Raw genomic sequence first — 25,745 nt, 5'->3', positions numbered from 1 at the left:
AGCCAGGCGTGGTGGCAGGCACCTATAATGCCACCTACTTGGGAGGCTCAGACAGGAGAATAGCTTAAATCCAGGAGGCGGAGGTTGCAGTGAGCCGAGTTCACGCCACTGCACTCCAACCTGGGTGACAGAGCAAGACTCCGTCTCAAAAAAAAAAAAGCACTGCTTAACATGTATATATCCTTCCCTGCCCACAATTATACATGTTTTGTTGGAAACATGAGTTGATACATGGTTTTGCAATGTTTATTTATTTATTATTATTATTTTAGACAGAGTCTCACTCTGTCACCCAGGCTGGGGTGCAGTGGTGTGGTCTCAGCCCACTGCAACTTCTGCCTCCCAGGTTCGAGTGATTCTCTTGCCTCAGCCTCCCGAGTAGCTGGGACTACAGGTGCGTGCCAACACACCTGACTAATTATGGTATTGCAATGTAATGGTATCTACAATGTATTTGTGTAGTTAACTTATAATATGAGCATTGTGGTAAACTGTACAGAATAGAGCCAACATAACAGACATGAGACCGCTATCTTTAGAGAGGCCTGCCGGCAAGATTGGCCCTTGGCTGGTATGTGGAAACTTGGTTTCCCTCTGTTCCCTAACCGGTAAGTAGTTCACTTTGCCTGGTTTGTTGGTACAAATAATGTGATTTATGCTGAACACATGTTTTCCTCCTCAGAGTCTGGAATTTTGGTATGTGCCTCTCAGACCAGCCCCCAGTGAAAACCGTGGTCACTAAGTCTCTAATGGGCTTTCCTGGGTAGAAATGTGTACACCTGTTGCTGTATTTTTTTTGTTGCTGTAGAAAGGATAGGGAGAGAACATATGGAAGTCTGATCATGAATTTCTCTAGACTCCTGTCTTTTCCCTTTGCTGACCGTAATGTGTATCTTTCACTGTAATAAACCTTAGCTGTGAATCTGAGTCCCTGGAGACCTGGTGAATCACGGAATGTGTGGGTGGTCTGGGAGATCCCAAGACATAATAAAAATATTGCATGTATTAGGCTGGGCATGTGGCTCATACCTCTACTCCCAGCACTTTGGGAGGCCAAGGCAGGCAGATCACTTGAGCTCAGGAGTTTGAGACCAGCCTGGGCAATATGTCGAAACCCCATCTCTACAAAAAATACAAAAATTAGTTGGGCATGGTGACACACGCCTGTAATCACAGCTACTCAAGAGGCTGAGGTGGGAGGATTGCTTGAGTCCAGGAGTGTGACAGAGCCAGACCCTATCTAAAAATGTATATATTGGGCCAGACGCGGTGGTGCACACCTGTAATCCTAGCACTTTGGGAGGCCAAGGCGGGTGGATCACGAGGTCAGGAGATCGAGACCATCCTGGTTAACACAGTGAAACCCCGTCTCTACTAAAAATACAAAAAATTAGCTGGGCGTGGTGGTGGGTGCCTGTAGTCCCAGCTACTCGTGAGGCTGAGGCAGGAGAATGGCATGAACCTGGGAGGCGGAGCTTGCAGTGAGCCTAGATCACACCACTGCACTCCAGCCTGGGCGACAGAGCCAGACTCCATCTCAAAAAAAAAAAAAAAAAAAAAGTATATATTACATATATTATCTTAATCCTCAGAACATCTCTGTAAGGTAGATAAATATTAATGTTTGTCTTTTTTAGGTGAAGAGACTGAGGTTAGTGACGTTAAGTAACTTCTTTTGGGTCTCAGTTAATAGGTGAGAAAATCCAAATCTGTTTGACTTCAAAGCCTTGGCTCTTAACTATTATACTGCATTGCTTCCCAAAACCATAAATTGTACCTGTAGTGGGTTGAGGGGAATGAATGATGATAGTGGTCTGAGAATATTCATGCAGAAGATAGGATTTGAGTTGGTCTCGAAGGATAAATGGGCTGGCCAGGTACAGTGGCTCAGGCCTATAATCCCAGCACTTTGGGAAGCTGGGGCAGGTAGATCACCTGAGGTCAGGAGTTCGAGACCAGCCCGACCAACATGGTGATACCCCATCTCTAATAAAAATGCAAAAAATAGCCGGCTGTTGTGGTGCACACTTGCAATCCCAGCTACTCGGGAGGCTGAGGCAGGAGAATTGCCTGAACCTGGGAGGCAGAGGTTGCAGTGAGCCGAGATTGTTCCATTGCACTCCAGGCTGGGCAACAAGAGCAAAACTCCATCTCGCCAAAAAAAAAAAGAAAAAAAAGAAGGATAAATGGGCAGAATTGAAATTAAGGGAAGTGGAAAGAGTATTGTCAGTAGATACAATTTCATGATATTAAGGCATGCAAACGGTAAAAATGCAAGATTTGCGAGAAAGACATATAACTTTCAAATAGTTGGGTGAAATAGAGGATTTACAGTAGAAAGTTTTCCTTCTATACTTAAAAAAATGTGGGCTGGGCGCGATGGCTCACACCTATAATTCCAGCACTTTGGGAGGCCGAGGAGGGTGGAGCACGAGGTCAGGAGATCGAGACCATCCTGGCTAACACGGTGAAACCCCGTCTCTACTAAAAATACAAAAAATTAGCTGGGCACGGTGGCAGGCGCCTGTAGTCCCAGCTACTCGGGAGGCTGAGGCAGGAGAATGGCGAGAACCCAGGAGGCAGAGCTTGCAGTGAGCAGAGATCGCACCACTGCACTACAGCCTGGGTGACAGAGCGAGACTCTGTCTTAAAAAAAAAAAAAAAATTTGGCAGCTGCTACAGCATGTTTATGTTAGTGTTTAGTGTAAGATAATGAATCTGACCTAAAACAATTATATATTTGCCGGGCGCGGTGGCTCAAGCCTGTAATCCCAGCACTTTGGGAGGCCGAGACGGGCGGATCACGAGGTCAGGAGATCGAGACCATCCTGGCTAACACGGTGAAACCCCGTCTCTACTAAAAATACAAAAAAAAACTAGCTGGGCGAAGTGGCGGGCGCCTGTAGTCCCAGCTACTCGGGAGGCTGAGGCAGGAGAATGGCGTAAACCCAGGAGGCGGAGCTTGCAGTGAGCTGAGATCCGGCCACTGCACTCCAGTCCGGGGCGACAGAGCGAGACTCCGCCTCATAAAAAAAAAAAAAAAAAAAAAAATTATATATTTAAGCTTAATAAGTGATACATGTTAGTTTAAGGATAATAAATAAAATAATGTACTTGTTCTGCAAGGACAACCATGATTTCCCAGGTCTTTGCCACCTAAACAAGTGGGAATCCTGGTGGTGGTAGCAGTAAAGAACTGTTGAGGCTTTTTTTTTTTTTTTTTTAAGCAGCATTTTAGCTGAAAACAGCATTTCAGTCATATTATTTTTTACTTATTTACCGTTTTGAGACATGGTCTTGCTCTGTTGCCCAGGCTGGAGTGCAGTGGTGCGATCTTGGCTCACTGCAACCTCCACCTCACAGGTTCAAGCGATTCTCCTGCCTCAGCCTCCCGAGTAGCTGGGATTACAGGTGCGCGCCACCATGCCCAGCTAATTTTTGTATTTTTAGTAGAGACAGGGTTTAACCATGTTGGTCAGGCTGGTATCGAACTCCTGACCTCATGTGATCCACCCACCTCGGCCTCCCAAAGTGCTGGGATTACAGGCGTGAGTCACCGTGCCCAGCCTTCACTCATATTAATCTGGTGGTAGTTTGAAGAATATATTGGCTAGAGCCAAGGAGTGAGTCCATTTAGATCATTGCAATCATAGTAGTCTATGCATGAGATAATTAAGAGCTTATAGAATGGTAGAAATGAAAGTGGACAAAAGACATTGTATAGGAGGAATTTCATAACATAGTGATGGACTGGATATGTGTGTATTGGTGGGGAGATCCAAAGGATCTGAGTTTGAGTGGTTTGGAAAAATATTCAGTATCTTTAACAGAAGTATGACATTTAAGCCAATTGTCATGCCAGGATTGTGATAGGTTTGACCCCAGGTGTATTGACTTGAATTATTTATTTATTTTTTAATTTAATTTTTTTTGAGACAGGGTCTCACTGTCACCCAGGTTGGAATGTAGTAGCGTGATCATAGGTCACTGTAACCCTGCACTCTTGGGCTCAATCAAGCCTCCCACCTTAACCTCCCAAGTAGCTGGGACTACTGGTGTGTGCCACCATGCCCAGCAAGTTTTTTTTGAGATGAGATCCTCCTATGTTGCCCAGGCTGGTCTTGAACTCCTGGCCTCAAGCAATCCTCCTGTGTCAGCCTCCTAAAGTGCTAGGATTACAGATGTGAGTCACTGTGCCTGGCCTGAATTGAATAATTTATTAACATCCAAGTAGAAAAATACATTTGGGAGTTGGTTGTGAGATTGTGATTGAAGAGAGAAATCAAGGGATAGGATAAGAGATAGAAATAATACAGTGGAGTGATCACTGAAACTGTCTGAATATAGGCATCACCTTGGGGGAAAGAACAAAAAAGAACATCAAGGACTGAACTCTGGTTTTATTCTTTTCATCAATAAGAAATGAATATTAAAGAGCACGTTTGAAGTTAATATGTTATTACTACCTATCATAAACCACGTTTGCATAGTACTTATTTTAATATGCATTGATTGGGTACTTTCTGGCTTGTGAGCTTTGAATTAAGTGGTCTTTTATATTATGATATGAATAACTTTTAGATGAAATCAATAAATAAATGATCCTGCCTTATGTAAACCATAGTTAGATACTGAATAACATTCAAATAGCATTTTTTTCCTTTTCATATGGCACATTGTTCTTGATAACTTTGTGTGTGTGTGTGTAGTTGTTCTTTCTGTTGCCTGCTTAAGAGACACAGTCTCGCTTTGTCGACCAGGCTGGAGTGCAGTGGTTGTTGCCCTAGCCCCTGTTTCATTTAAATACTTGTTTCGGTTTGTTAATTATTTTTTCCTCCACTTGTTGGCTATTGTGCCACTAGTGCAGCAGCCTTAACTTACTGCCAATTGAGTATTAAGATAACTTGTTAGACCAGAGTTATACACAAGAAGAGTCCTAACATTGTATTTCCCTTACTGGAGAAATGTTCTTTTTCTCCCTCCCCAGAAATGTTCTTTTTTTTTTTTTTTTTTTTTTTTGAGATGGAATCTCACTCTGTACACCAGACTGGAGTACAGTAGTATGATCTCAGCTCACTGCAACCTCCGCCACCCAGGTTCAAGCAATTCTCCTGCCTCAGCCTCCTGAGTAGCTGGGATTACAGGCACCCACTACCATGGCCGCCTAATTTTGTATTTTTGGTAGAGACAGGGTTTCACCATGTTGGCCAAGCTGCTCTCAAACTCCTGACCTCAGGTGATCCACCCACCTTGGCCTCCCAAAATTACTGGATTACAGGCATGAGCCACTGTGCCAGCCCCAGAAATTTTCTTAAATTAATGACATTTAGACCTAATCTCTCTGCAACAAATGTTTTAGAAGCTGAAGGGATTGGGCACAAAAATATTTCTAAGAGAAGATGGATAGGCAAAACTGTGGGCATTGATATGTTCCTGTTTCTGGCTATCTTCTCTTTTTAATCCCACCTGCTGACATTCTTCTAGGTTGAGAACACAGTCTATAAAAGCTTCAGCTCCAAAGTCTTCCCCAACTCTGTTGTGCTCTTTGCTCCCTCGCTGGAATAAGCAGAGAATTAGTTGAGTGTGCAAAGGAATAACAAGAAGAAATGATGCTTTTATTATAGACTGACTTTTGTGTCTCAGGATTTTATGTCCTAGAAAAATTGGGATTCCAACAAGTTGGTATGTCATTTTGATATATCATGGTTGCCCCACATTAGTAAATGTTGTTGTAAAACTCTTGTATATGTGAATGTTCTGATTAATTCATTAAACTCTTCTTATACAACATTATTGTGTTTCCCTTTAATATTTAAGGCTGGGACCCGTGACTCACACCTGTAATCCCAGCACTTTGGGAGGCAGAGGCAGGGAGATCACTTGAGGTCAGAGGACTGAGACCAGCCTGGCCAACATGGTGAAACCCATCTCTACCAAAAATACAAAAATTAGCCGGGCGCGGGAGCACATGCCTTGATTCCAGCTACTCGGGAGGCTGAGGTGTGAGAATTGCTTGAACCCAGGAGGCACAGGTTGTAGTGAGCCAGGATCGCGCCACTGCACTCCAGCTTGGGTGACAAAGAGAGACTGTCTCAAAACAAACAAACAAAAATATTTAATCACCTTTGAATCTAAATTTTCAGTAGCACAGGGTTCATAGAAAATCACAGACTATGCATATGCAATCATTGAGATTGTCATGTTTCCCTTTTCAAGAAATATCTTCTTCCATTTCCTACTTTATTATATCAGTTGGCATTTATTTTATTGTATTATTATTTTTTGAGACAGAGTCTTGCTCTGTTGCCCAGGCTGGAATACAATGGTGTGATCTCGGCACACTGCAACCTCCGCCTCCTGGGTTCAAGCAATTCTCCTGCCTCAGCCTCCCAAGTAGCTGGGATTACAGGCGCACCCCCATGCCCGGCTAATTTTTGTATTTTTAGTAGAGATGGGGTTTCATCATGTTGGCCAGGCTGGTCTCGAACTCCTGACCTCAGGTGATCCGCCCACCTCGGCAGTTGGCATTTATGATGGAGTACAACGGAAAGCCCACTGACCTGACAGTCAGGATATCTGGATTCTAGCCCCAGCATGTAACTCCAGTTGTTAATCTTCTGGGTCCCAGTTTCTCCGTCTATAAAACAGAATGATACTTGTGTATATCACAGGCCTGTTATAAGTTTCAAAAAGTATTAATATGGAAGCTTCTTGCATTACCTCTTGCAATTTTTTTTTTTGTATTTTTTCGTGATTAAAAGAGGTACCATAACAAATGTGTAAGACATCTTCACATGCTTGTTAAATCCCTGGAACTGTTATTATACTTAAATTCACAACTGTATTTCCTAAAATTAATTTTAGACCCACTCTGTTAAGTTTTTGGCTTATAATTCAGTCAGAGGAATTGGAACTCTATGAATATTTTCTATGAGAATGATACCGTAAGCATGAGTAATAGTACTCAATTATGATGTAAAGACTTAGTGTGATGTTCAGATTAGGAAAGTATACTTATGGAATTCTCTATAATTGATTTCTTTCATTTATTTGAACATCTTATGCTCCACAACTCATGAGGTTCATCAAACCGTCTGTGCCTTCATTTCTGCTATTCTGGATACACATTCATCTTTTTTAAATCGTAAACAGAAATATCGGTAAAAAATAAAATAAGATTCTAGTTTTCTGAAGCTTCTTGAAAGTCAGTATGGTATATTGAAAAGATACAGTGTCTTTGTCTAGGCTTTAGAGTTCCAGGCCTGTCTCTGCTGGTAATTAGTTGCAAGAACTTAGGCATGTCAATTTACTTATTCTGGGCCTTGTTTTCCCATTATAAAAGTGGCTTGCTCTAGACCTTTTTTTTTGTTTTTAACATTCTTTGATTCTTTTTTAACTCTGCTAAGTATCTATCTGAGGGAGCTGATGAAAAGATTCGAGTTTATACTAATTTTTATGAGTACTATTTATTACACTTGATTTATACCTAAGGTAACCATATAATTTGCTGTCCAAACAAGAGGAAACTTTCTTTTTGTTTTTGTGTGTGTGTTTTGTTTTGTTTTGTTTTGTTTTGAGACGGAGTTTCACTCTGTCCCAGGCTGGAGTGCAATGGCATGATCTCAGCTCACTGCAACCTCCACCTCCCAGGTTCAAGCTATTCTGCCTCAGCCTCCTGAGTAGCTGGGATTACAGGCGCCCACCACTACGCCTGGCTAATTTTTGTATTTTTAGTAGAGACGGGGTTTCACCATGTTGGCCAGGCTAGTCTTGAACTCCTGACCTCGTGATCCACCCGCCTCAGCCTCCCAAAGTGTTGAGATTACAGGCGTGAGCCACTGCGCCCAGCCAAGAAGAAACTTTTGAAAGTGAAAGGGTGCACTGTTAGCAATTACTCCAGGACAACAGCTTTTAACCAGGATGTCTCAGGTAAACTAGAGTGTGTGTTCACCCTAATTGCACCCCATGTGTGGTTCTGTTAACTACATTGTTGGCCAAAGAGTTATCTGATTATCAGTTTTAATTCCTTTTCGTGGTTTCCCTGTTTTTTTTTTTTTTTCCTTATAGATCCACTGTGTGTGGAGAGTAATGCAGCATCATGCCAACAGTCTCCAGCCAGTAAAAAAGGGATGTTCACAGATGACTTACACAAGCTGGTGGATGACTGGACAAAGGAAGCAGTAGGAAATTCTCTTATTAAGCCAAGTTTAAACCAACTTAAACAAAGTCAACACAAACTAGAGACAGAAAACTGGAACAAAGTATATGAAGTAAGTTGTTTATACCCGATTTACTTTATTTACAAGAACTAAAACCATAAAAATTGATGCACTTAGGCCTATAGTTATAGTCACTATGAGAGGGTAGTATGACTTGATAACATAGAGACTTTTATCGTTTTTTAGATTCATTATGTCTTTGAGCAAATTATATTTTAGACCATGAGTCAGTAAACTTTTGGGGAGAAGGAGCCAGTTAGTTAATATTTTAGGCTTTTCAAGCTATACTATTACAACTACTCAACTCTGTTATAGTGCAAAAGCAGCCATAGAGAATATATAACCAAATGGGCATGACTTTGTTCCATTAAAACCTTATTTACAAAAAGACGTGGTAGGCTGTGGTTCGCTGACCCTTGTTTTAAAAAGACTGTTCTGTTTAAAAAAAAAAAAAAAAATCCAGCAAATATCAAAGAAGAAAGCATCTGGAATGAAGGTTAATTCAGTACAGTGTTCCAAGAAGAGTTTGGGTTTTAAGGAAAAGTTTTCCTATGTTTCACGTCAATATTCTTAGATCTGATAAGTTATTTGTTCATTATGAAAAAGAATTTTAAAGTTCTTTAAGCTAGAATATTATAAGAGGTGTTTTAAAGAAAAGATGCCTAGTTATTGCATGTGCCCTTAGTCAGGTGTACATGCAATGAAATGAAAGATGCCCACAGTGCATTCTGGAGTAGGAAGAAGTCAGGCTTAGAGAACAGCATACATAGTATAATATAATTTATGCAAAATTATATACATTAGATATGCATAAATATGAAAAGCCATGAAAAATATGCTGGATGGTAGAATTTAGGCCTTATTTTACTTCATACATTTCTGTGTTTTTGTATTTTTAAAGTAAGTGACTTTTTTTTTCAAAATGAGTAAACCTATTAAAATGGAATCAGGGCTTAGAATTTTAACCCCTTTAATTGAAAGAGATTTATCTCTGTGTGTTATATTTGTGTATATGTATTTTTATACATATATCGTCATATAGTTTGTTAAAGGAATAATGCATTTATTGTTAATATTGAATAAAAATTTTCAAAATCCTCGATTTCCCAAATTAGTGAGCAGTATATCTCCTTGGGAGCTCTGTATATTTATCTTACTTGTGGCACCAATTTATACACAGATAGCATCACCATTGTGAAAACTGGAAGCCTTTAGAGGCAAATTTCAAGACATAAATGCATTTGTACTGCCAGTGAGAGAACCTCTGAGTACTGTGTGAATGGAGGCTTTTGTTGACTAGTTGGAGGGCTGTTTACTGGAGTATAATGGAGGATGTTTGGAGGAAGGGTGAGTAGAAAATGGTGTGTGAATAAAAGTAGTGAAGGTCATTTAACAGACTTGGGTTCTAATGTCAGCTCAGTCACTTACTAGTTGTGTGATTTTAGAAAAGTCATTTGATCTATCTGTGCCTCAGTTTTCATGTCTTTCAAACAGAATACCTGCCTTACAGGATTGGTATGAGGATTAAATGAGATAACACCTATGAAGCTGTACCTTTATAGGTGCTACATAGTAGGTGCCCTATATATAGTAACTGTTTTTGTATTTGTAGGTTCAGTTGGTTATATCTTTTGTGTGGCAAGCCCATCTCACTAATGCTGTGACATTTTACTGCTCTGTATCCTTACTTAGAAATACATGTTTGCTTAACAGTTACGTACCAAGCCCTCTGCTAGACATGGGTTTGGTGAGTAAAAACAAGTGTGATCCCTACCCTCATGGAATTTATGCTCTGCTAAGACAGTTAGTTAGACATAACAGAATTGCATATACAAATATAAAATTACAACTGTAATAAGAACTACAAAAGAAAGATATAGGCTACAATAAGGGAAATTTGACCTCTTAAAGGAAAGTCAAGGAAAGCTTCACTGAGCAAGTGATGATTAAGCAGAGATCTGAAGGATCAATAGGTGTTAACTAGGTGAAAAGAGGAGGGAATAATGATTCCATGTGGAAAGGATCACATATGCAAAAGCCCTGTATGAGGAAAGGAGCATGAAGGGATTGAAAGTAGGCCATTTTGGCCGGGCGCGGTGGCTCAAGCCTGTAATCCCAGCACTTTGGGAGGCCGAGACGGGCGGATCACGAGGTCAGGAGATCGAGACCATCCTGGCTAACACGGTGAAACCCCGTCTCTACTAAAAATACAAAAACTAGCCGGGCGACGTGGCGGGCGCCTGTAGTCCCAGCTACTCGGGAGGCTGAGGCAGGAGAATGGCGTAAACCCGGGAGGCGGAGCTTGCAGTGAGCTGAGATCCAGCCACTGCACTCCAGCCTGGGCGACAGAGCGAGACTCCGCCTCAAAAAAAAAAAAAAGAAAGAAAGTAGGCCAGTTTGGCTGAAGTGAAGAGAACAAAGAGGAGTTAGTGCACAATGGATCTAAGGTAGATGGAATCTTAAAAGTGGTAATGATAAGGAACTTTGTATTTTTTGTTAGTTTGTTTGTTTTTATTTTTTTGAGATGGAGTTTCACTCTTGTTGCCCAGGCTGGAGTGCAATGGCGCGATCTCCGCTCAACCTACGCCTCCCAGGTTCAACAATTCTCCTGCCTCAGCCTCCTGAGTAGCTGGGATTACAGGCGCTCGCCACCATACCCGGCTAATTTTTGAGTTTTTAGTAGAGATAGGGTTTCATCATGTTGGCCAGGCTGGTCTCGAACTCCTGACCTCAGGTGATCCACCCGCCTCGGCCTCCCAAAGTGCTGGGATTACAGGCGTGAGCCACCGCGCCCAGCCATCTGTATTTTAAGAAAGATGAATAGCCATTTAAGCCCTAGGGTTGACATGATCAGACTTGTTTTTTGAAAAAATGACTCAAGCAAGAGAAAAGGATTATTTATTGGAGGTAAGGGTAGATGTTGGCAGACCAGTTAAGAGTTAGTCTAAACTGGTCTGGAAAATGGGAAAAGTTGAGTTGAAAAGAAGTGAACAGATTCCAAAAAATGCTTAAGAGATTAAATGGACAAGATTTGGTGATGGAATGGATGTATGGTGAAGGGGAGGTATGAAGGCTAGGTTTCTAGCTCACAGAACTAGATACTATGCTAGTGTACCAATCACCGAGATGGGGAATGTGAGCAGTGTGCTTTGGTAGGGGAAGATCACACATTTGATTTCCAGGCATTTGTTTCTGAGATGCCTTTGAAATATCCAAGAGAAAATGTATAACCTCTCCAATTTGTCTTCTTTAAAACATCAGGTTATCTATAACTAATAATGTTCATTATATAATTTAATCAGTGCAGAAAAGTACAAATTTTAAAATATCACCTTCAAATCCCACCACCCAGAAATAATTTTCATTAACTTTAGATAAACATCATGTCAAATATCTTTCTACGTACATATGCATGGAAATAACTATAAAAATGTAAGGCAGGGAAGATGGCATTAATTAAGGTACATAATTATGGTTAGCACATGGAAAGGTACTCCAAAATGGTAGTCCCTGATAGTAATAATAGGAATAGTATGCCAAAAAGACTAGGAAGGAATATTAATTGTGCAGCAGCAATAGAAAAAAAAAGAATAGGAAGGAATATAGACTGATAAAAGCATATACCAAATAAACTGATCTTTTGTTTTTATTTTTTTGTTAGAATACTCCATCTACTATGGGCTACACATCAACATGGATTTCTTCTCTGTCCCAAATCCGTGGAGCTGTCCCAACTTCCTTGCCACAAGGACTCTCACTCCCTTCATTTCCTGGGCCATTATCATCATATGGAATGCCTCATGTTTGTCAGTATAATGCTGTGGGGGGGGCGGGGTATCCAGTACAGTGGGTAGGAATTTCAGGAACAACACAACAGTCTGTAGTAATTCCCACCCAATCTGGGGGACCATTCCAGCCAGGGATGAATATGCAGGCATTTCCAACTTCATCAGTGCAGAATCCTGCCACAATCCCTCCTGGTCCTAAATGAATCAGAGTAGATTATGATAAAAAGGGAGGTTTTTTCAGAATTATTTTCAGGACACCTAAGATATTAAAGTTTCTTCTTCTTGGGTTCTGTCATATCTTCCCTCATTTGAGTTTACTTTAGACTATATATTTTTTGTTCCAGTGTGGTATTTGATACAGCTCATCATTGTGTAGAAATGTGCAGTTTGCACATAGAACACTGCACACAGAAATGTTTTTTCACTTCAAATTCTATCCTCTTTGATACTTGATTTTTTTAAAAATACTGTTCAGAATGCTTTAATAAGCTCAGCTTGAGCATTACCATTTCCAGGACACTTTCCATGAATTGTTGAGAAGCTCCCCAGCCCCACCTTTTTTTTTTACTGCTGCTATCTGCAGCTGGATACTTTTCTTTAAAAATGTTTAAAAATTATTTAGATTGATTCTCCCCAAATGTGGATGAACTGAGACCCTCCATCAGCCAGAGTCTTATGGGATCTTCACATGTTTGTCTAAGGTTTACCTTTCACAGAAGGCAGGGTAACTTGCTGCAGGAAACATTTTGGTGTATAAAATTAGAATAACTTTTTTTATTTTTTGAGATGGACTCTCTCTCTGTCGCCCAGGCTGGAGTGCAGTGGTGTGATCTCGGCTCACTGCTGCAACCTCTGCCTCCTGGGTTCAAGCGATTCTCCTGCCTCAGCCTCCTGAGTAGCTGAGACTACAGGCGCCAGCCACCATGCCTGGCTAATTTTTGTATTTTCAGTAGAGATGGGGTTTCACTATGTTGGCCAGACTGGTCTCAAACTCCTAACCTTGTGATCCGCCCTCCTTGGCCCCCCAAAAAATTATAATTTTGTCAACCAATACAGAACATGAGCCCTTTTTAAATGTGATTTCCCGTCATCACAGCAGTAGGATGAAGCCTTGTTTTGGATGAGACAGAGGGAAAGGAAAAAAACAGAACTGTAACAGTTCCTTGATTCTGCAGATACTGCTGTTGTTTTAGGATTTCAGTAATAATTCAAAGCAGCTGTCTCCTTGTTTCTCACATGCATACTACATTGGTTTTGAACATCTGAGAGGTATTGGTTTGGCTTGCATTCTTTTGCAAAGCATATATTGCAGCTGATATGAATCTCATTTGGGGGGAATCCTTGTACTCCTAACGAGGGGGATTAAAGCTACACCTCAGTCCATTCTTCTGAAGTGAAATTTACTTGACACAGTAGGTTTTGAGACTTACATATGAAACACTGGCTTTACAGGGTTCTCAGAGATGTGTGATATACACTGTCCTGCAGTGAGACAGTAGACCCTAGAAGGATACTATTTAAGTTGTCCTTAGCTCTTTTTTTAATTACCATTTTTAGTTGTTAGAATTTCTTTTTAGTATCTATAGTATCTTAGATTTAGATCTTAAATGAGTTTGGCAGCCTCTTTAGAATCTGAGAGAGATCACTGTCAAGTTGCACTTTACTGGGTTTTATCCAGTTTTAGGAGGAGGGGAGGCAATGTCAAAATGTACACCTTTGGTTTTTAAGAAAGTTAACTATAATAATGTTAAAGGCTAGTCACAGGGTTACCTAATGCTCAGTCTGTGAAACCCAAATAGAATTCTTAAAATGGTATTTACCAACTAAGTATTCATGTTCAGATTACTTACCTTCCACTCTGAAGACTTCGAGGTCGTTTCTAAATACACATTTACCTAATTAGGAGTTCTGTCTACTAGTAAACATTCCAAATTGTTACCCAACATTACTGTTAACAGATTTTCCTCCGTATTCTTCTAAAAATTGTACCCCATAGGCTTGCCAGGTAATGAGGAAAACTTAATGAGTGTACTTTTTTTTTTTTTTGCACAGTCTACTTTGTGACATTCAGTACCTCTTTTCCAAAAAAAAAAAAAAAAGTGTCTTATGTTGCTTACCTGAGGATCACATCCATTATCAAGAAGATTCTGTCACTATAATTTGAGGCATCTAGGGCAGCATTTTGAGAATTGCTGTTGATAAGATCCACTGTTTCTTTTCATAGAACATGCTCTGTTTTGTATGAGTCTTTCCAAATGTTAAGTACAGATTCTTCAAATTTCTTGTACAGTATTGGTTTGCAATTTGAAGTGATTTTAGGACATTTGTGTAATGCAAATGCTTGCATTGCACTGTTTTCCATATGTATAAAACAATGCTCCTAAAATCCCTAATTCTTTAAAACTGCCTGTGTTTCATTATAAAAAGTTGGCTTTGTGTAATTACACTGAGACATACACCTATAAAGTGAAAATACTGGAGATTTTAGGACCCCTTCTTCTCTAGTCACAATCATTTTAAACAGTGTACCCCAGGATGAAAAAAGCTCCATGGCTGACATGTACAATTACATGAATTAATGACTGCTCTACATCATATATTCTGCCTTTGGCCACCACCTGTATTCCACATATAATTCATCATTCTTGTTTGCCTGCAGACTCTTGCAGTGCCTTGTAATATTTACAATCTTTTCAGGTTTTTGCTGGAAAGAAAAGTAGTCTTCCAAAGTTTGAAGATGGTGAATAGTGTACTGCTGTCTCCATGCTGACTGCAGTAACTGGGTTATCATATATGTTATGTATACATTATGTATATATAACATGTGTACATTTTAAAATACAGAAAAAAGTGAGCTTATGCAGAAATGGAGAAAACAATGTTATTCTCATCACTGTGGGGTTTTATTAAAATTATTTTTTCCCATGGCTTACATGTTTGGTTCAGATTATAGTCACTTTGACTATAAATACTGGCTAGTTTTCTATCCAGGGGTTTTGCATTATGTCATAATTTTGCTAAATCATGTAATAGTGCTATTTTCATCCTTGTCTGAGGTACTTTTCTGCCCCAGAAATAATCAACCTGAGATAAAGCTCAGAAATTCCCTTCTTAACAAAGAGCCTACTATATAAAAGGGGCCTTCCTTTCCAAAAAACATACAAACCTTTCCTTTTCATTTTCCTTCTTGTAGAGGAGAAAATGGTTGTACTTAACCATCCTGCTTGTAAAGTTTATTCAGAGGATAGTCTGTATGTCCAGCCACCATGTTTACTTCTCAAAGTGCAAGTCTGATGAATAGTACTGTATCTCCATATGTGGCAATGTGAGCATTTCATCATGAAGTACCTGCTGCTATGTCTGTGAAGTTGGGTGTAACATCATGAGAATATGAAACCAGTATTGGTGTAAATCTAATGAAAATAACCCTACGTATATTTGTAGCAGTCTTGAATCACTATTTAAGGTAATTTGCTGTAATATAACAAAGATTCATTCTGTTTTTCATCCCTTCCTTGCCAGTTTTATATCAAGCATGAATTCTAATGGTTTGACTGCAAAATTATCTGTGAAAGTTTAAAAGGCACTTTTCTGCTGTGATTTTTGGATTGAGCGTGGAGTGTTATGTACAGTTTGATGGGATGTATCATTTTAGAACCCCAGATTTAATTCTAGTTCAATTAATTTTGTTTAACTACCTCGTTTTCAGTGCTGTTTTGGGTGCACAAGTAAACACTGCCTGTGAAACTTGCTTTTTTGCCTTGATTCTCAGTATTCTTTCAGATTATAAATCTGGTCTGCCTCTTTTTCCCAGTGCTAGGCTACAGTTTGAGATGAGAGGGACCATCACTCTGCCACCAATCTGTGTTTAAGTGGAGAGCCATGTGCTTCTGTGAAATATGCTTTGGGGATTTGGGGGTGGAGAGCAGAATAATAATTGAAATTGGTGGCAATATACGACTTAGGTGTAGGAGTTAGTTATAAAATAAACAAATGGTAAGAAAGTACCTGAATTAGACAATCCAGTGCCTATAACTTTGCATTTTTTATTAGAGATGCATTTCTCGTCTGTGTGCCTAAAGGGCAATGGGTTGAAATTGCTTTAACTACCACAGTGAAATATTTGACAAATCCTTCAGCAATGGCCTATCATTCAACATATATTAGCATAGTGCTAGGTATTTGCAGTGATATTGGTTACCTTAAAACGGCCAAATGCATTTAGTTGAAATGTAGTTGATAGTAAGGGTTTTATATAACTTTATCCAATCTCTAAAGTTTATGGAAGCATTGACTTTCTTCTTTGCTGTCTTTTCTGAGTGAAAATGATGCATTCCTTTTTTTTTTTCCTTGAAAACTCAGCAAATGTTTGTAACCAGATGTTCCTTGTTTCACATGTTTACTGTGTAACACTACAGCATATTTAATATTGGTAAATACTGTATTTCAGTCATTATGCATAAGTACATTCCTGAGGTATATTTGCCATCATTTTGGGATTCAGTTATTTTATCTTGTTTGGGTCAGTAAAACTTGAACTATTTGAGGTGGTATGCAGACCATTTTCTAGAATAGATTGTTTTTGGAATCTGTAGTTTATCAAGGACTTGTTCCACCCCTCCCTTTGTTTAGAAGAGGAATCAGAAAACGGGGGTGGTGTGTGGAAAAGGCCTTTGATTTGATAGATATAATTTCTAAGATTGAAATCTTAAAAAATGCAGATTGTAAGATAGTAACACTCAAACTTGATAAAATCCTTTGAATTGAAATTAGTATGAATTTTTTATGGAGCCAAATGCCTTCAGGTCACCCTGGAAATAGTCTTTATATGTGAAAAATGAACACAAACATTGGTCAGGAACCCTGACAGCCAATATATGAAGGAACCTGGGATAGTAACTAGGTTACACTAAAGTTATTTTCAACTAAGATAGCTAGACAAGTGTACAAACCAACAGCTCCTATTCTGGAAGGTTTTCTTTTAATTAAAAAATCCAAACAAGGCTAAAAGTCAAGCAAGAAGGGAAGAGAGAAACTGGGTTCTGAGAAAAAATGTGCCATTGTAAAATAAACTCCTAAATGCGTGCTTGTCATCCTCTAGTTTTTTTTAAGTTGAATTTCTTTTCCACTATAACTCAAGATTTGAGATTGAGGTTTGTGGTCCAGAACATAGCCTCAGCAGATATAGTGACTAACTGGAAAGTGCAGTTGTTCAAGGTCTGTCATGCTCAATCACCTAAAGCTATAATTTGTTTCATATATTAAGCATGTAGACCTAGTGCAGCATGGGAGCCACTCAGGAAGTTTATGCAATTAATAAACTTTCAGCATAATTTACTATGAAGTATGCAGAATTTCACCCTCTTCTCCACACTTAACATTTAGTTGTATATGTGAACTCTCCTTTCTTAATTGGGGAATGTAGCATTATATAGAATGTTGTTAAACTTAATTTTAATCCTTTTTGACATTACCTTTTTTTTTGGTAAACCAAGTGATCTGCCTTTCAGCAACTGTCTGATTTTGGTTCTTTGAAACTGTGATTTTTATTTCATTTGTACCCAACCATTGTAAGTATTTTGTTTTGTTTCCTGGAAATTCTGTTTTGAAACAGAAAATAAAGGCTATGTTAAAATGAGTATGTTATCTTATTAAAATGCTGCCATAGTCACTGCAATCATCTGGCTAAAACTGGTTCTTCATTTACCAAATGTAATTTAGCAGATTTAGAACATTTAGTCCTGTAAACTATGCTGGCCTAAAAAAACTAACCAAGCTGCGTGTTATCTCTTGATTTACAGTTCCAACAAATTGAGTTGGACTTCATTTTCACACTTGTACATGAGCCATAATTGTAACAGTCGCTCTTATTTACTGAACACATACTGTGTTAGCTAGGCTTTTACCTGCGATATTTTTAATTCACACAAAATCCTATAAGATAGGTCTGTTACTATTTCCACTTACAATGCAAATTTGAGGATCAGAGAGATTAAAGAATTTGCTAGGGCCACATACTTAGTCAGTGGTGAAGCCTGGATCCAAACCCAGGTCTGTCTGTCTGCACAGCTCATGGGAAAAACCCTAGGCCACACTGATTCTCAGGTGTACTACATGTATAATAATTCAGATAAATTTAGAGTAGGCCCTTATCTAATAGGATTTGTATGTACACACTTTTTTTTTTTTTTGAGACACAGTCTCTCTGTCGCCCAGGCTGGAGTGCAATGGCGCAATCTCAGCTCACTGCATCCTCTACCTCCCGGATTCCAGCGATTCTTCTGCCTCAGCCTCCGAAGTAGCTAGGACTATAGGCGTGCGCCACCACCATGCCCGACTAATTTTTGTATTTTTAGTAGAGATGGGATGTCACCATATTGGCCAGGCTGGTCTTGAACTCCTGACCTCGTGATCTACCCGCCTTGGCCTTCCAAAGTGCTAGGATTACAGGCGTGAGCCGCCTTGCCCGGCCCACTGGTCTTTTTTTTTTTTTCTTTTTTTTTTTTTTGAGACAAAGTCTCACTCTGTCACCCAGGCTAGAGTGCAGTGGCGCAATTATGGCTCACTGCAGCCTCAACATCCTGGGTTCAAATGATCCTCCCACCTCAGCTCCCCAAGTAGCTGGGAGCACAGGCACGTGCCACCACACCCGGCTAATTTTTGTATTTTTCATAGAGATGGGTTTTCAGCATGTTGCCCAGGCTGGTCTTGATCTCCTAGGCTCAAGCAATCCTCCCATCTCGGCCTTCCAAAGTGCTGGGATTACAGGCATGAGCCACTGCCCCCAGCCCGTATGAACACTTTTTACAATGTCTTTCATGAAGTTGTATCCAGTGCTTATTTCATAGTTTCAGAAGGAGGTTTTTATGGCCCAAGCAAGGATTCAAAGTGTTCCCTATGCACAACTTATTAAGGAGTATTTCCTTTCATGTTGATAATGTGTATGGTCCACCTTTAGAAAAACACATATTTGGAAATCTCCCTCCCACACTTATCATTCATCACTCTGACTTGAGAACTCAGACTGGGTCAGATCACTTGCTCATTTGGTAACTTAGGGAGAAGAACATACATATGCTTATGCAAACAACCCTGGATGAAGAGTAATAGGCCTATCAGAAATATTCAAGATTAGATGAGTGTTTTAAAAGTGTTTTTAAATATATGTTATCTTGATTTACTGACCCAATGACTGTGAGTCATTCTATCTTAGGTGATCCCTAAAGGGAGGCAACAAGGTACATGTGGAATAAGCATGTGTTTTTTTTTTATTCACAGAACTCCCAAACTTATATTTCCTCACTTGTAAAATGAAGTGGTTATGAGTATTAAATGAGACGTGTTAAGGCAACCAACACTGTCTCTAATTTACTAATTGCACTTATTGTTAGATATCACTGGTGACTTTCACAGTAAACTTGCACTTGGGAAATTAAACTGGTTTGGAAATGGGCCCTGATTCTGATTATAGTTAATACAGATACCTTTTGGAGTCAAGCAGACCTGTAGTTGTATTCTATCTTACGGACTTGGGAAAATTGCTTAACTTTTTAGCTTCAATTTCCTTACCTGTAAAAAGGATAATTCCCTCAGTGAGGTTGTTTTGAGGTTGTTTTGAGTTTGAATGAAAAAGCACATAAAGGGCTTATCACTGTGCCTGATACATAGTAGGTTTGCTCAAATAACTTACACAAGGGACCTTACAGATCATTATTTTAAATGAGGACAAAACAGAGGTGACAAAAAAACTGAACTCATTCTGTGGGTCAACATAAGGTCTGTGGTGGAAAAAAGTGGGTGTTGGCCCAAAAGGGGCAAGATGATATAATAAAGTGAGGTGTAGAGGTGAGAGTGTTTAAGTCAGGGAATAAGACCAGCATACACCCTTTTAAAATATGCCATCATTAATGAGCACCACTTGGTAAAAGAGTGAGATAACAGGCCAGGCGCAGTGGCTCACACCTGTAATCCCAGCACTTTTCGGAGGCTGAGGTGGGCGGATCACAAGGTCAAGAGATCGAGACCATCCTGGCCAACATGGTGAAACCCTGTCTCTACTAAAAAGACAAAAATTAGCCAGACATGGTGGCACACGCCTGCAGTCCCAGCTACTCAGGAGGCTGAGGCAGGAGAATCGCTTGAACCCGGGAGGTGGAGGTTGCAGTGAACCAAGATCACGCCACTGCACTCCAGCCTGGCAACAGAGTGAGACTCCGTCACACACACACACAGAATGACATAACAGAATTACATCTGTGACTAGAGTTTAGAAAGAGGTGAAGTAGTTGGGGAGTAGGGAGAAGATGGATATTATAACAGGAGCTCAAGACAGGAGTGAAGTAGAGCATAAATGATGGTTTAGATAGGAGCAAGACCTTGCGCTAGGTGGAGAAAAGACTATCATAAATTTTGGAATTGGAAAGGACTAGTTCACATGCATGTTACAAATGAGGAAGTAGGCTTAGGAATTTAACCAGTATTCATAAACATTCTCCATTCAAGCTCAGTGGTTCTCAACCCTGACTGCATATTAGAATCACCTTGGGAACTATTTTTTAAAATGTTTTAGTTGCACAACAATATAAATATACTTAATATTACTGAACCATATACTTAAAAATGGTTATGATGGTAAATTTTATGTGTATTTTACAATTAAAAATAAAATTTTTAAATTTAGTGTCTGGGCCCCATCTCTAGAATCACCATCATCTTAAAAAGCTTCCCAGGTGACACTGATAGGTGACTTGGGTTGAGAACCACTGTCATTGTTTACTAATCAAATAAATGACTTCCCTACTATCAGCCAGTTGCTGATTCAAGTAACACAAGCAATATGGCAACCTCATTAGACCTTCTGATGAATTATTTTCTATAACTCTATGACCTCATAGCCTCTCAAAGAGGCCCCAAGGATTGGGCAATACAGAAACCTAAGTGGACCTCTTTCAGAACTGAAAACTAGTTCCTACTTCGGTGGAATGATGACATAAGATTGAGTTTGATGTGAACTCTCCATATAACCTCTTTATGCTTCTCCCCACCCTTCATAAGAGTTAACATTTATTAGGTGCTTATTGTGCCAGTTATTATGCTAGTGCTCTACAATGTCATTTAATTTTCACAAGCTTCTAAGTAATCATTACTTATCACCTTTCTGTGCTCCTTGACTGTCTTTACAACTGTTTTCTTCCAGTGCCCAGCTTTATTCCTGGCATGTAGTAGGTATTAAATAAATCTGTTGAATAAATTAATGAGCCCCCACTTCACAGATACAGGAAGCGTACAAGAGGCTAAGCAACTTGTTAAAACTATACAGCTAATAAAAAGTTGAACTGGTATGGGAAACCAGTTCTTGGCTCCAAAGCACACATTCTGAAATACTATTCTATGACTTCCATCCTGTATAGTTTCTCCTGTACTATTTATGTTAGGAATCTTGTGTTTAAGTAGTATAAACACAATTTGAACAAGTTTAAGCAAAAATGGGAATTTATAAAGATAGGGGTGCCTCATAGAACCCAGGGATAGTACAGGTGGGCCTTAGGAACAAATGAACCAGGTGTCTGAATACAGCCAGGATTTTTCATGTCTTCTCCTCCAGCTCAATCAAATTCTCTGGGAACGTCCCTAAAGGATGGCTCCTGCTGCAACCATGAGGATAAGGTAGATAAGGTGGTAGAAAAGGGGTGCTGCAGAGACAGTCTAATAAATATTTACCTATAAACCTCCTCTTGGCTGTCCTGTAAACATGCTATTTTCCCCATACCTACAATTCCCAAAATGCCAGCACCTAACATTAGCCATGTACAACTGCTGGTCATATTCAACTACTGCATTCAGAAACAATGGTATGGCAAGGACATATTCTTTCCTCCTCTAGTTCGGTGACAGTCTAAATACGGCTGCTCTTGCTCTTGATCTCACAACCTCTGATAAACTTAATTGCCACCAATAGATCTAATATGCAAGAGTAGAGAAATAATTAGATAACCACAGTCAGAATGCCCTTTTAGGGGCCAGCACTTTGGGAGGCAAAGGTGGGCAGATCACTTGAGGTCAACAGTTAGAGACCAGCTTGGCCAACATGGTGAAACACCATCTCTACTAAAACTACAAAAATTAGCCAGGCGTGGTGGCATGTACCTGTAATCCCAGCTACTGGGGAGGCTGAGGCACAAGAATTGCTTGAACCTGGGAGGCAGAGGTTGCAGTGAGCCGAGATCCCACCACTGCACTCCAGCTTGGGCAACAGAGTGAGATTCTGTCTCAAAAAAAAAAATCCCATTAGGCCAGGCACAGTGGCTCACGCCTGTAATCCCAGCACTCTGGGAGGCCAAGAGACTGAGGCCATCCTGGCCAACGTGGTGAAACTCCGTCTCTACTAAAAATACAAAAATTAGCTGGGTGTGGTGCCACATGCCTGTAGCCCCAGCTACTAGGGAAGATGAGGCAGGAGAATCACTTGAACCCAGGAGGCAGAAGTTGCAATGAGCCGAGATCGCACCACTGCACTCCAACCTGGCGACAGAATGAGACTTCATCTAAAAAGAAGCCTATTTAGGAAAGGAGGAGTCACACCATTTTCAGCCACCAGGTCCATTTCCACCTGGATCGGAATAAAAGAAATTACAGGCATATAAAAAATGGCAACCAATTTACTGATGTACCTCTTTGCTTAACCAGTCTGGACATGGGCCTAAGAGTATGTTCTAGAAAAGCAGTGATTCTCAAACTCAAGAGTGCGGTTAGGATCACCTAAAGGGCTAGTAAGGAAGACCTGCAAAAACTCAGCAGGCACACTCCATTCAAACCCCTGCACTGAGACTTCACCAAACACTAGCATGGTTTCTGGCAGTCTAAGATTGAATCCCTGAGAAGACCCAGCTCACTTTTTGTTTTGTTTTGTTTTTTGAGACAGAGTCTCACTCTACTGAGCAGGCTGCAGTGCAGAGGCACAATCTCAGCTCACTGCAACCTCCGCCTCCCAGGCTCAAGTGATTCTCGTGCCTCAGCCTCCCAAGTAGCTGGGATTACAGGCATGCGCCACCAGGCCTGGCTAATTTTTGTGTTTTGAGTAGAGATGGGGTTTCGCCATGTTGGCCAGGCTGATCTCGAACTCTGACCTCAAGTGATCTGCCCGCCTCAGCCTCCCAAAGCGCTGGGATTACAGGCATGAGCCACCATGCCCGACCAGAGCAGTGATTCTCTGCTGGCGCATGCCTGTAGTCCCAGCTACTGGGGAGGCTGAGGCAGAAGAATCGCTTGATTGCTTCAACCTGGGAGGTGTAGGTTGCGGTGAGCCGAGATCACGCCACTGTACTCCAGCCTGGGCGACAGAGTGAGACTCCATCTCAAAAAAAAAAAAAAAGAGAGAGAGAATCACTGCTCTGGCTGATCAATTATGGCCCCTATTGACAGATTTGATTTTCTAGTGATACAGCTTCTTTAAAACCTTATATGACTTCCTGTTGGTTTCATTTGAGGGGACTCAGAATGCTAAAAACAAGTGCCAAGAATCTTGCCAAGTTAGGCTCTTTGAAGCTTCAGATCTGCTAAAGGGAATAGCCTGGATCATCCTGTTGTGGCTTCTATTCGTCACATTTAGGAGAGCTGGAGAACAAGGAGTACTACTTAGGAGGCAGATACAGATAACTTCGCTCCAATTGCCTTGATACCAGTTCCTAACTGGTGAAACCTTTGAGGCAAGATTAAGATTCTGCTGTAATTCAGCAAGGCCAATGAATATCTGACCCTCAGCAAATGCAGATCTCTTGATATAAGCAAAGGGGCTGCTGTTTTGAGTCCCAAGAGCAATAAGCAAATGCTTCACTGCCAAATAACACAGAATACCAACTTCCTTCCCATCAATCGATGCAGAGGTCTCTGATCTCTATCTGTTCCACGTTTTAGGGTCTCTACAAAAAATAAAGTCGAGGTTGCAGTGAGCTGTAATCACACTACTGCATTATCTGGAACCTGGGACTTGAACACAATGAAGACTCTATTTCTCACCTCTGCTCTTCTCTGAAAGTCTGCATTTTTTCTCTCTTTCTGCAGACCAGCATCTTTCACTTCTGTCCCTCTGGTGGGAAAATTAGTTGACAGCTTCCAAGCTTTACACTTAGAGAAAAGCTGGTATCTCTGGTCCAATTCCAAATTTCTAGAAAATGAGATTTTGATTGCCCCAGGTTGGATTAGGTGCCCTCCTCTGACCCAATAAGCTATGGTTATAGGAACATGACAGTTTTTGTCATAACCATATAAATGTGGGAAGGGGAGGGTCAATTCCCGGAAAAGAGGGCCTGGGCAGACAGTCCCACAGGTGTCCATTATACTAAAAACCTCCATTCCTTCCATCCTTCATCACTTCAAGCCACTGCTCTCTCCTTTCACTGTTTGCTTTCAAGAGTTAACTATGTACACTGCCTTGCCATCTACTTATTCTTTGACAATCTGACTTATTCCATCTCCACTATTTTAGAATTTCTTTCATGTAGCTTGAAGCTTTTTTGCTTTTGCATCCTAATAGAGTATTCCCCTATCTCATTTATCCTGATCACTCTTGGGTTCTGCACCTCTGCATTCTAACTCTGCCTGCCATTATCTCCTACCTTCCAGTAAGTTCCAAGCCAGATCTGGCTACTACTCATTTCAGATCTTGTTTTCTGCTCTATTCCTGCTGAAAGAGTGGGCCGGCCCTAAAAGCCAGAAAGAAGACAGGCACTGCATCTGTTTCATCTCAGTATGTTGAAACTACATTTTTCAAAAGATTATGACTCTATACATCTGAAATTAGAGCCCTTGCAGCTATTTAGAAAAGCTCCCGACAGACTAAAACACAATGAAGTTTGGAAACCAAAGGCCCTAACCATAGGACATAGTAGATCTGGGAGTACCAAAAAGGGACAACTTGTAATGTAATTGTGTTGGTAATTATCTCCCTGCCCAGAGCGATGCTTAGGGCATGGATATTCGATTTTATTTTGTCTCTGCCTTGCCTTAGGCAAGTTAATAATGTAAGTTTTTCTTTTTATTTTTTTTGAGATGGAGTCTGGCTCTGTCACCAGACTGGAGTACAGTGACGTGATCTTGGCTCACTGCAACCTCCGCCTCCCAGGTTCAAGCGATTCTCCTGCCTCAGCCTCCAGAGTAGCTGGGATTACAGGCACGCGCCACCCCGCCCGGCTAATTTTTGTATTTTTAGTAGAGACGGGGTTTCACCGTGTTGGCCACTATGGTCTCCATTTCCTGACTTCGTGATCCGCCCGCCTCGGAGGGATTACAGGCCTGAGCCACCGCGCCCGAACAGTTACGTCTTTCTTAATTGGGACCAACAGCTCTTTTACATATCATCTTTCCACTAAGGGGAAAATCCTCCCTCCTGGGGAGTTTAGCTCACTTTAGCTGAGTTCAGTCAATCCACTCTAACTTCCATTCCCATGATGCATCGATCCTTCCCCCAAAACTCTTTTTCCAGGAAAAAGCAGTAAATAACCTAAGCAGCTCAGTGGGATGCAAGGAGTGGGGAGTGCAACTCCTAAACACTCATCATCACGCCCCGCTTCCTGAGACCCTGTGAGCACAAGGGCTGAGAAGGTAGTATTCTGGTTCCTCGACTACATCCCACGGCCATAGAGAAGACTACAACTACCAAGATGCCCCTTTCCCCGCCCCGCCCCTCCTCGCTCCCCTTCCTCCAGCTAGAAAGCGTGTACCACGAGAAGACGAGGCAACA

General features: G+C 40.7%; 1 protein-coding gene across 1 annotated transcript in view; it reads left to right on the top strand.

Moving 5' to 3' along the window:
* Positions 1 to 12,292, top strand: part of WNK3 (WNK lysine deficient protein kinase 3) — a 139,335-nt gene extending 127,043 nt beyond the window's left edge. Inside the window, 2 exon segments of the mRNA XM_033201210.1 lie at positions 8,068 to 8,270; positions 11,881 to 12,292. Of these exon segments, the coding sequence (XP_033057101.1) occupies positions 8,068 to 8,270; positions 11,881 to 12,210 (533 nt within the window). The 3' untranslated portion in view covers positions 12,211 to 12,292.
* The last annotated feature ends 13,453 nt before the right edge of the window (positions 12,293 to 25,745 follow it).

Source organism: Trachypithecus francoisi, unplaced genomic scaffold (assembly GCF_009764315.1).
Source record: "Trachypithecus francoisi isolate TF-2019V2 unplaced genomic scaffold, Tfra_2.0 Lachesis_group6, whole genome shotgun sequence".
Classification (NCBI taxonomy): Eukaryota; Metazoa; Chordata; class Mammalia; order Primates; family Cercopithecidae; genus Trachypithecus; species Trachypithecus francoisi.
Note: the sequence above shows the minus strand (reverse complement) of the source record. Positions and strands in the feature narration are given on the sequence as shown.